The following is a 12,391-nucleotide window of genomic DNA, read 5'->3' as shown; positions in this document are numbered from 1 at the left end:
AATAAATTCAATCCAATCATCAATCAATTTAAATAAATAAATAAAATTTACCTTGTGATCATTTCTCTGTCATTTTGTTAAAATAAAAGTATATTATTCTGGCACAGGAGGAAAATATTTGATAATATGCATCTGCCTTAAGGCATGGAGGTGACAAGGAAGAGTGCAGTTGCAGTTAGAAGTTAAGCTTGGTACATTAATTAGGATTTATGCCCTGTGAAGTGCATACATAGGCTCTCAGCTGAAATGGGCATTTGGGTAAGGTGTAGCTGTACATAATGAAAAAAACCCACAGTCATTACTATTGCCACTTCCAGCAATCCCTTGTGACTGGGCTAATATCTCCCTTTTTGGTAAAAAAAAAGGGTGTTCATTGCTGTCCTCTTCTATTGCTTAGTCAAGAATATCCAAGGAACCCTTTTGGGAGCATCAGGAAACAGAGTGGAGAGATGAGTCTGCAGAAGGTAAGGCATAGATATCAGGATAGGAAATTGGGACCAAAGATCTGGATCCCGACCATGCTAAAATTCTGAAGGACTCGTCCAAAAGTGAATCAGGAACCCACTGAAAAATTAAAGCCACCTAAAATTATTCCAAATATTTTGGGGAAATTCATGCTATTTACTTATAGGAGCTATTCATCAGTAGAAATTTTCTATGACCTCTCAATTACTGTTGGGATTAATTAGGAAACATTTCCCTAATAGTGAAGTTTGGGGCTTGCACATAGTCTTATGTAGTTTGATGAATATGTCACACCATATTTTCCCCAATGACCTAATTGACAAATACAATATTGCTAAAGACATTATTTTGGGTTTTTTTTTCTATTTTTTAAAATTTGGATTTATTACTCTTAATATGGTTAGTAACAACATTTTTACTGCCTGGTTTTGAGTGAAAATAGAAGTGCGCTCAGTGTTTATAAAGATGGCTATACATGGCAGTGAAAAAAATATATATTTGACCAATGTTGACAATTTCCTCCTTGCATTAAAACTGTATATACGCTCCTCACCCCACTTCAATTGATTGAATATAGCTCTAATTCTTATTAGACAGCAATGCTGTAGTCTAAAGATACGATGCAGTCTTGATTTGGCTTTTATGCTACTACAAGACTTCATTCTTTCTGTTGTAACAGTAGAAAGGTAGGTCTCTTTTCTGTCCTGTACAGCTCAGAGTGCAGTCAAGCATGCTGGGTCAATCTGTTCCAGCTTCTGTTATTCTAGATAGCAGGTTACTCAATAGTTGTGAAAGAAGTTCTCTCTCTGTATGTGTGTATTTACAAAGCTTTATCTGAAAAACATTTACATTTTTGAGTTATGAATCAGGAACAATGACCAATATTTGGACAGTGCAGTGACGCCTAAAGAAAATAACCTGATCTCATAAACATTGGATTTTAGTGCAATTCTAAATACTTTAATTGGAAAGCTGAGTTGATTTTAGAGGGATTTCATTGGAACATATCACAGCTTTCCCCTAATCTGAAATGAGCTTCCTCAAAAGAAAGTTCATGTTTAAGTGGTTTACTTTCAAGTAAAGATGCTAGGAATGGCAATGTCATAATACAGTTCAAGCATGATCACACAGAGTTCACATATGCAGGGAACTATGCCCCCGGTATGTTGATCATACACATGTATGCATCACAGTTTAATATTCATCAGAATCAGCCAACAGTAGCTGATCTCTTTCTGACATGACTTCTAATAATAAAGTAGAAGCGCCACCATCAATCTCATCCAATATTTTAGCAATAATCTTTCAAATATTCCCGATTTTTCCTCTGAGAAAAAGCAGAGAATTACTGTAATCTTTGTTTACTGTGCATGATTGGGACGGGCAACTTGGTCATAAAGTGAAATGATCACTAAGTGTAACCACAACTGTGTTTACATCCAAGAAGTTTGGATGTCTGCTGGTGAGTTAGGGCTAGCTGGAGGGGTATCAGCAATTGACAGGTAAGCCCTCTTCCTCTCTGGAGGGAGGAGGTCCTTGGGGACACACCAGAGTGGGGGGCCAGGGATATAGTGTTCTTGTGGTTGGTTGGTTGGTTGGTTGGTTGGTTTTTCTATCTATCTATCTATCTATCTATCTATCTATCTATCTATCTATCTATCAACAAGTACAAGGAAACAAGGAAACAAGGAACATACAGACATAGACATGGACACATGAAAAAAATTGACACAAATAAAAGGATATAAATAGGCAAAACATAGCCATAAACACATAGAATGATTATATATAAATGGGGACAGTAGGACAGGGATGGTAGGTATGCTGGTGCACTTATGCATGCCCCCTGAGGGACCTCTTAAGAAACATGAAAGTTCCATGGTAGACAGTTTAAGATAAAAGGTATGGGGATTAGTGAGACTAACAACACGATCAGGTTGGGCTGTTCCAGACATTTACTAATTTATTGCAGAAGTCATATTTCCTACAATCAAGATTAGAGCGAATTACATTGAGTTTGAATCTATTGATAGCCCTTATGTTATTACGGTTGAGATTAAAGTACTCATTTACAGGTAGGACGTTTTGGTAAATAATCTTATGAACTAAGCATAGGTCAGAACGTAAACGGCATAGTTCGAGGCTATCCAGACCTCAAATTTCAAGCTTGGTGGTATAGGGAATTTTATTTCGAGCAGAAGATTTGAGTACTCTTCTAGTAAAATATCTCTGGACCCTCTCTAATGTATTGATGTCTGAAGTACAGTGAGGGTTCCAGGCAGGTGAAGAGTATTCAAGTATAGGTGTGGCCAAGGTTTAATATGCCCTAGTTTGAAGTATAGCATTACCAGAGAGAAAACTTCATAAAATTAAGATTGACAACTCTTAATGCCTTTTTTGCAATGTTACAGTGAGCTCTGGGACTTTTGAAGTGAGTACTCCTAGGTCCTTGACAGAGTCAAGGACCTAGGAGTGGGTCAACTTTTAGATCATTTCCAGACAGCAAATATTTAATGTTCTTTTTTCTGTTGCCTATGTGCAGGACCAGAGGTGGGTTTCAGCAGGTTCTGACCAGTTCGGGAGAACCGGTAGTGGAAATTTTGAGGAGTTCGGAGAACCAGTAGTAGAAATTCTGACTGGCCCCGCCCCCATTTATTCTCTGCCTCCCAAATCCCAGCTGATCGGGAGGAAATGGGGATTTTGCAGTAACCTTCCCCTGGAGTGGGGAGGAAATGGGGATTTTACAGTATCCTTCCCCTGCCACACCCACCAAGCCACATCCACCAAAATATGCCACGCCCACCAAGTCACGCCCACAGAACCAGTAGTAAAAAAATTTGGAACCCACCACTGTGCAGGACTGAGCATTTGTTAGCAGAGATTTGAAGTTGCCAATATGTCTCCCTTTGTTCTCTCTTTTCCCAGCAATGTGGCAGACAGTTATGTGAAGAGAAGAAGGAGTTACTTACAAGGGCTCTATTGAGGGTCATGAGAAGAAGGGAAATAGGAGCAGCTTTTATGTGTAAAAAAGGATGACTTAATGGGTTAATGGCTCAATTGACTAATTATATTATTGTACAGATTGTAAAATTGTATTCAAACCAAAAAGAAAAATCAAATTAAAATGCAGAAAAAAATAGGTGAATTGATACAGTTTTACCTGGACTTATGGTTCTCCAGATGTCTTTGTTTACATCTCTCTCCATTCTTAGCCAGCATGGTCCCTGCTGAAATGATGGGAGTTGTAATCTAGTATATCTAGAAAGTAAGGTATTTCTGGGGAAAGTTTATCCAAGACTAGCTTCCTTATTATGGGGAAGGAAATCTCTTATGTTTCTAAAGACTTCTGGTATTTTGTAATGTAAAGACTGAGCATAAGTGGATAGTCAATTGTTGTTGTTAGTTGTGAAATCATGTCTGACCCATCGCGACCCCGTGGACAACGTTCCTCCAGGCCTTCCTGTCCTCTCATCATCTGGAGTCCATTTAAGCTCACGCCTACTGCTTCAGTGACTCCATCCAGCCACCTTGTTCTCTGTCGTCCCATTCTTCTTTTGCCCTTAATCTTTCCCAGCATTAGGTTCTTCTCCAGTTAGTCCTTCCTTCTCATTAGGTGGCCAAAGTATTTGAGTTTCATCTTCAGGATCTGGCTTTCTAAAGAGCATTCAGGGTTGATCTCCTCTAGGACTGACCGGTTTGATCGCCTTGCAGTCCAAGAGACTCGCAGGAGTCTTCTCCAGCACCATAGTTCCAAGGCCTCAATTCTTTGGCACTCAGCCTTTCTTATGGTCCAACTTTCACAGCCATACATTGCAACTGGGAAAACCATAGCCTTGACTTTACACACTTTTGTTGGCAGGGTGATGTCTCTGCTTTTTAGTATGCTGTCTAGATTTGCCATAGCTTTCCTCTGCAGGAGCAAGTGTCTTTTAATCTATTGGCTGCAGTCCCCATCTGCGGTGGTTTTGAAGCCCAGGAAAATAAAATCGGTCACTACCTCCATTTCTTCCCCATCTATTTGCCAGGAATTGAGAGGGCTGGATGCCATGATCTTAGTTTTCTTAATATTGAGTTTCAAGCCAACTTTTGCACTCTCCTTCTTCACCCACATCAAGAGGCTCTTTAGTTCCTCTTTGCTTTCTGCCATTAGAGTGGAATCATCTGCATATTTATTTTATTTTATTTTATTTATTTATTATTTGTCAAACACGTAAGATAACAGATATAAGTATAAACATGATTATGAATACAGGATAAAGATACGAGTAAATGGGGACAGTAAGACAGGGATGGTAGGCACGTTGGTGTGCTTATGCACGCCCCTTACAGACCTCTTAGGAATGGGTGAGGTCAACAATAGACAGTTTAAGGTTAAATCTGCATATCTGGGGTTGTTGATATTTCTCCTTGCAATCTTAATTCCAACTTTTTCAACTAATTCCAACTCCATCTAGCCCCGCCTTTCTCATGATGTGCTCTGCATATAAGTTAAATAGGCAGGGTGACAGTATACAGCCTTGCTGGACATTACTCCCAAATTCACCCGAATGAATTAGCTGTCATTTTTGGCATTTCAGAATAGACATTCATTTCTCTGATCCAGTTCACAGACTGGCAGTTTATTGTTCTTTTTGTATTTCTTATCCATTGTTCTTTAACAGATTTTGAATGGCATTACGAGCTACCACACAGTTCACTTGAAACTATGATGACTTGTCACTCATAGCTACATCTCTTCTTTTATGTAGCAAATAATAACTATTTTTAATTTGCATAGGGAGAGGAAATACTATTTGTTTAAAGTAGCTACAGCAAAAATATTTATTGTGAATATTTATACCATTGGAGAAAGGTCACATATAGAATTTTCTGATTCTGATAGTATATAACTCTGTTGACTTAAAATAGAAACATAGTGTCTGTCTTTTAGTTGAAATAGTACCATGCATCATTCAACAAGTAGAAATGTTTTTAAAAAATGTTTAGGTGTGCTAACTGATTTAGTTCAGACATATGAGAAATTATATTCCATTGTAACATGCATGGGCAATCATTTTATAGTTCTTGGTTTGTGTTCTTTTAAGATATTTTTCTTTTAAGATACAGTATATCTTAGAAACATTTTAAGATATTTTGCTGTAGAGTTATAGAAAACATGTAATGGGCTTAAGAAATATAAAGTCTTCCTACAGTTGAACTTGACTTCTAGTAGCTACACGCACACAAGGAAATAATTTCCTTGACATTAGGCAAGTAGTTTGCTGTTCCCTCAATCTGGGAAGAATTTTGACTTCCAATTTATAGTTCTGGAACATTCCATAAGTTAGTGGATACCCAGGTACTGTGTTAAAGTCTGATTATGCTCAGCTTTTGGAGGACAAACAAGATTAGCTAGATCTGACTATCATATTTGTCGTCTATTTTAAAGATGTTAGGCCTACCTCACCTGTTTTTCCTATTTGTGAGAAAAACAGAAATTGTTTAGTGTAATTCAGTGCTTTGGAGTCATGTAACACTTTGGCCTCATCAGGTTAATCTGAACCACTTTCTTTGGTAGTCACAAAGAAAGTAGAATTATCTGCACACTTTTTAAACAAGCCACAATTCCCTATTAAACCTGAATCCAGATTAAAATTTAGTTAAACTTCCATTATAAAATAAGATAAAAGCAAAACCTTGGATTATCTTAGTTTGTAATTATTTTAATTGTTAAGTAATTTACCATCACCTTTCTTTATATCATGGGATTCTAAAAAAAATCCCAACACCTTTTTTGATAAATCATTGATACACTAACAAGAAGGTTCACTCAAAAGTCACTGAATTTAGTGAGGTAAGTAGGTCCTTGCTTTGAAAAATATCTCCTTTTAATTCTAAGGACCTTGACGTTGAACATGTATTGTTTCTTTTTGTTGATTTTCTTGTTAAGAATGTAAGTACAACATGATGTATTTTTAATTTATTCTTCCTGTTGTTAATAGGTTCTTTTCATTTCTTTGGTGGCTGTAGCCCTTGGATTAGGTTTAGGGCTTGGACTGAAGGAACCTGAGTCACCAGAAGGTATGTTTACTTCAACTGAACCAAAACGGTTAAGAAAAGGCCATGTCACTGAGTTGATATATCTGTATTTAAGCTGTAGTTAGCCTTTTTCACACAAAGATTCATTTGATTCAAGCTTAACTCATGGTGACAACATTCACATGCCTATCTGTTCTTCTTCTTGACAACACTATTGAAATCATTTGCCCCTGACTTCTAGGATTCTATTCTATTATTTTATTTTATTCCCCAGGATTATGAGAGTTGTGTTGGTCACCCATCTCAATTTTCACAAGAAAATTTCAGTTTCAGCTTTCTGAACTGAAAGCTTGAGAGAGATTCACACCCTGGCCACATGGACAGTCTTTATTCACCAACTAAGATAGCTGCTTCTTTACAAATTCACACAGAGACCACAGAGACTGAAAAAGCCTCTGCGTCAATAACATGAGAGATAATTGTGGGATTTCTGTAAAATTTCCCTACTCCCTTTTAATAAATTTTGTTAGAAAAAAAACTTTGGAAGAATTTAGATATCAGCTATGATTGGTTAAGTAATGCCAGCCATGGTGTATTGATTTTTGTGTGGAAACAAACAATTCATATATATTTTCTATATGCTAATTTAAATGCAGAGACATAGACTGATAAAAAAAGAACAAATCAAAATGTTTTTGGGTCCTGGTCACTTTTATGTAGACAAGTGTATTTTTCCAATGGCTTTCCCCCCAACTTTAGCATCTAGCCCTGTGATGGTGAACCTATGGCACGTGTGCCACAGATGGCATATGTAGCCATATCAGTGGGCACATGAGCTCAGCTCCAGCGCACATGCGTGCGCCGGCCAGCTGATTTTCAGGCCTTCTGGGCCTACCAGAAGCAGGGAAACAGGCTGTTTCCTGCCTCCAGAGAGCCTGCGGGGGTGGGGAAGGCCCATTTTTTTTCTCACCTGGCTCCAGATCCTCTCTATGAGTCTAGGGAGGTTGAAAACAGCCTTCCCCACCCCTTCAGAGGCCCCCCGGGAGGCCAGAAATGGCCCGTTTCCCAACTTCCGGTTGGGCAAGAAGTGACGTTTTTTGCTGTCCCCAGCCTCCAGAGACTCCTAGAGAGGCTATCGCGTGCCAGGAGGGGAGGGTGTCACACACGCATGTACGGGGGGGCATAGAATTATGGGCGTGGGAATGTGCGCACACGAACCTTCCCGACCACCCCTTCCTGGCACACGATGGCAAAAAGATTAACCATCACTGGTCTAGCCTATGACATACAGTTCTGAATTTCCTGGTAGTCTTCTATATTAACTATGCAAAACTCTGCTTAGTATCTGAGCAGAGATAAGATCACTCAGATGCTGTTGATTGATAATGCTTAGAAATAATAACAGCAATTTAAGTAAAAGTTCAACACAACCCATCACAACTTGACAACAGGCAAATGGCTTGCCTACTCAGGTTTCTTGGTAATTAGCAATTCCAAAGTTCTTACTGTTTTTTTGTTGTCCATTAGCTCTAAACTGGACTTGAGCACTAGATAGCCCTTTAATTATAGTAACATAAAGTAATGAGCACTGCAGATTGGAATAATCTAAAATGTTAAATTCCAGTAGATTAAGAGCTCTGTTTAAGAAGTACGGTACAAGTTGTTAGAGGAAGTTGCTACAGATGAATGATAAGGTACACAAAATGCTTGATCGAGAAGACATGGGAAACAGAACTAGTCAGCTAAAACACTAAGTTTGCTTCTTAGCATGGTTGGTAGAGTGCTTTGTTTCCATCCAATCTCTTGGTGCTACAATGTTTCTGATGAAATTTAAGTGAGAGAGGATAGATGGACAGATAGAAGGATAGATGAAATCTCTCACATTTGATTTAGCCTTATCTAAAAGGATAGGGTAGGATTAATATTCCTAGCAAGCATAAAGGAAGAAGAGAATAAAGTTATAGCAAGAAACTCAAGATAACGTTCTAGGGACTAAATATTCAGAATGTGTGATCATGCTCTTTTCAGCTCCTAGGTCTCTACATGCATCTAGAATGAATCACAGCATCTCATGTTATTGTCTCTTTAGTAAATTGAAAAGGAGTTAGAGATTTTTACTTTTGTCACTGGTGAGGTATGGCTGTGGTCTGCCCTATATTGATTGTGCATATTGCATTAAAAGCAGGATACAGAAGTCTCCAAAAATGAAAGTCAATCTAGTTTAAGCCTAGATTTAGTCCCAGTAGACTTTCAAATCAAGTGAATTCTGTATTTATATTATAGTGCCTGGTTTCATGCTAGTGAGGAATAACTTGAAGACACAGATACAATTAGGCCTTCAAAAGGTAACTGGAGTCATAGCAATTAATATTAATTTAGCTGTTTATTAGCTAAGTCTGCACAGATATCACTCTGCCTGTTACTGCTTAATTGCATTAGTGTGCTTATTGATGAGGCGTGAAAAGATTAACTTTAAGTGAGATATGAAAATTAATTCCTAAGTAGGCTGGTGATTCAAGATAACCTTGGACATTAAAGAGAAGTGATAGAGAAGTTTACCTAATTTATGTTCTGGCATATTGGCAGAGTTGGAATTTATATAATTCATTGCATAAAACATGCATATAGATGAAGAAGTGTCCTATGCTGCCATAGATGTGTGAAACCTTTGTTGGAGTCCACTCAGTAGACACTGTCTGAAATGAAAGTGTTCTCTCTCTCTCTCTCTCTTTCCAGAGGGAGGGAGAGGGAGAGGGAGGGAGGGAGGGAGGGAGAGGGAGAGGGAGAGGGAGAGGGAGAGGGAGAGGGAGAGAGAGAGAATAATGTTTGGGTGATTAACCTTACTTATTTTCAGAAGATATGTAAACAATTGCCTTCCTCTTTTTAAAATTCTCTTTAGTAAGCTGCAGATTCAGATGTAATGAAACATTCTTTAGAAAGACACAGTGGTGGTGTAGTTGTGATGAGAAGTGTACAGAACGCCAAGATTGCTGCCTGGATTATGAGGCTACTTGTGTCCTACCAAGTATGTACAATTAGTTAATTTCATCCTAGACTGAATGATTATTTTTCAAGGCAAATGGACCATTTTACTTCCCCAAACATAATCAATCTTAATCAATGGAGCAGAAACTAAATTTTCCTTTCTGTAGGGAAATCAATAGGCATTGATTTTATGCATGCTTTGGTGAAATCGAGTGATCAGGAGGTTGATGATTGTTCAATAGAATCAGATCACCAGTATCCAAACCATTCCAAACAATCACATGAAGTTCTACAGAATGTGTTATTTTCCAGAGAATGAAGGTACAAAATATGGACAAATAAAATACTGCAGTAAATGAGGCTCTGCATAGTTTAATATGACAAGAAACATTATTTTTAACTGCAAATTGGAAGATGATTTTCCAAAGCCTCTCCAGGGGTAAGACTGGAGACTGCCCCATGTAAACTTTCTCAGCCATCCTTTTGGATTCCCAAAGTGTACTCATAAATGTACCTACCAATGCAGAATGATTATAGCAAAGTGCAAGTCCCATAATTTTTAAAGATCTTTTTTATCCCATCTTTACTATTTTGATAAATAACTCAAGGTGGGAAATGTATGTAGAGCTCCTTCCTCCTCCTATTTTCCCCACAACAACAACAGCCCTGTGAGGTGAATTGGACTGAGAAAAGTGACTGGCCAAAGTCACCCAGCTGGTTTTCATGTCTAAGGTTAGATTAGAATTTGTATCACTATCATGTAGAAATCAGATGACAGTGCAATATACCGGTATATAGTGTGCTGAAGAGCAAAGGCCTTCCACTCCCATATTCAAGAAGAAATCAAACTATCCATCAGATACAAAGAAAACACCTGTAGGATATATGTGCACATGGATCTACTTTTAAGAGCATATTTCTAGAAATACTCATGTTTTGTCACTGAATTCTATTTCCAAGATTGCTTTTCTTGCATTTTCATCTAGGTTTTCTGTACAGAGGTGTATGTATATATGTAATGATGATTTCCATTTTTATAGCTCAGAGTTGGTCTTGCAATAAATTTCGTTGTGGTGAGAAGCGAATGGCCAATGTATTATGCTCCTGTTCTGAAGACTGCTTAGAGAAACATGATTGCTGTACAGACTACAAAAGCATTTGCAAAGGTGAGGTTGAATTTTTGACGAAGCATTTTGATATATTACCGGTATGAGGAACATTTATTGAAAAAAAAATGAGGGAATTAAATGAACATTATAAGGCTACATTTGGGAACTGCTCTTTGATAATAATACAAAATACAAAACTAACAAAAGTATCGTACTCCTTTTAAAAGTTTAAAAGTTTTAAAGATGACTATCCAGTTATCATTTTCCTCAAAAAATTCCTTAGTGGTTTTGTATTTATGTATGTATAATTTAAATTTGTAAGGCTGCCCAACTCAATAATGAACTTGGGTGGTGTACAGATTTAAAAGATAAGGATTACATTGCACATAACTGAGGAAACAGATATACATTAACTGAAACAGACATTCACGTGTGATGGGGGATACTCCAACATATCCCAGTGCCTGAGGGAAGAAACATGTTGCCAGATATCATTTAAAGTAGTGCTGGCTAGAGAATTTTGGGAGTTGAAGTCCACACATCTTAAAGCTGCCAAGTTTGAGAAACATTGATTATTGCAGGATTCAGGAACTCTGAACTTTTGGGAGGGTGCTATTCCATACTGCAAACAGAAAAGACATGCTTCTGGGATGCTATCAGATGGCATTGCTTAATAGATGGGATACAAAGCACATCTGTTCTCCCAGATCTTCTGGGATAGGCAGAAATAATGGAAGAGAGGCAATCCCTAAATAGCTGGGTCTTATAGCATAAAGGGTTTGATAAGTGATAACCTACACTTTTGATCTCCACCTGGAAGCTTTTTGGTAACCTGTCCCAAAGGTGCTTTTTCTCTACAAACTTTTGGTAACCTATGTACCTTACATAAAAGAGATGGAATCTTCTTAATTGCTTGCATCACTGCAATGATCTTCAAAATTGGCTCTATCTAAAGTGCATTGTAGTAATTGCCCTGTAAGGTGACCAAGGCATAAGTGATCATGCCTTCTCATTTTGAACTGCCTACTCAGGTCTTTCTCTGTTGGTTTGTTGTCAATCAAAACTCCTGAAGCCTTTAGTCTTTAGTCTTTATTTGATTTATATACCGCCCTGCTCCTGAAGGACTCAGGGCGGTGAATAGCCAAACAATAAAATAATAAATACAAAATTTAAAAAACAGAATAAAACCGAATTAAACAAATTTGGCCCAGACAGATTTAAAACACCCCAATAATTTAAAAACAGATTAAAGTTTATGTATTAAAAGAGAAAAAGAGGAAAAAAGATTAGGCCAGGCCCACCTGGTGGAATAAAAAGGTCTTGAGAGCATGGCGGAAGGTGCGCAGATCCGGGATCCTCCGTATCTCCGGGGGGAGCTCATTCCAGATAGTAGGTGCCCCCACAGAGAAGGCTCTCCCCCTGGGGACCACCAGTCGACATTGTTTGGCCGACGGCACCCGGAGGAGCCCCTCTCTTTGAGAGCGTACCGGCCGGTGGGAGGCTATTGGTGGTAGTAGGCGGTCCCGTAAGTAACCAGGTCCTAAGCCATGGAGCACTCTAAAGGTGGTAACCAAAACCTTGAAGCGCACCCGGAAGACCACCGGGAGCCAGTGCAGCTCGCGCAGGAGAGGTGTTACATGGGAACGCCATGTTGCTCCCATTACCACCCACGCGACTGCACTCTGTGCCAGTTGGAGCCTCCGGGTGCTCCTCAAGGGGAGCCCCATGTACAGAGCGTTACAATAGTCCAGGCGGGAAGTGACAAGGGCATGAGTGACCGTGCGTAAGGAGTCCCAATCCAGAAAGGGACGCAA

The 12,391-nt window shown here is 38.7% G+C and overlaps 1 protein-coding gene across 1 annotated transcript in view; it reads left to right on the top strand.

Annotated features, from left to right (window-relative positions):
- Positions 1 to 12,391, top strand: part of LOC139308833 (venom phosphodiesterase) — a 78,175-nt gene that overhangs the window by 3,650 nt on the left and 62,134 nt on the right. Inside the window, exons 2-4 of the mRNA XM_070932708.1 lie at positions 6,447 to 6,525; positions 9,383 to 9,508; positions 10,509 to 10,634. Of these exons, the coding sequence (XP_070788809.1) occupies positions 6,447 to 6,525; positions 9,383 to 9,508; positions 10,509 to 10,634 (331 nt within the window). The remainder of the gene's footprint in view (positions 1 to 6,446; positions 6,526 to 9,382; positions 9,509 to 10,508; positions 10,635 to 12,391) is intronic.

Source organism: Pituophis catenifer, unplaced genomic scaffold (assembly GCF_029215685.1).
Source record: "Pituophis catenifer annectens isolate HBS135680 unplaced genomic scaffold, rPitCat1.0.hap2 SCAF_1, whole genome shotgun sequence".
In the NCBI taxonomy this organism is placed as follows: Eukaryota; Metazoa; Chordata; class Lepidosauria; order Squamata; family Colubridae; genus Pituophis; species Pituophis catenifer.
Note: the sequence above shows the minus strand (reverse complement) of the source record. Positions and strands in the feature narration are given on the sequence as shown.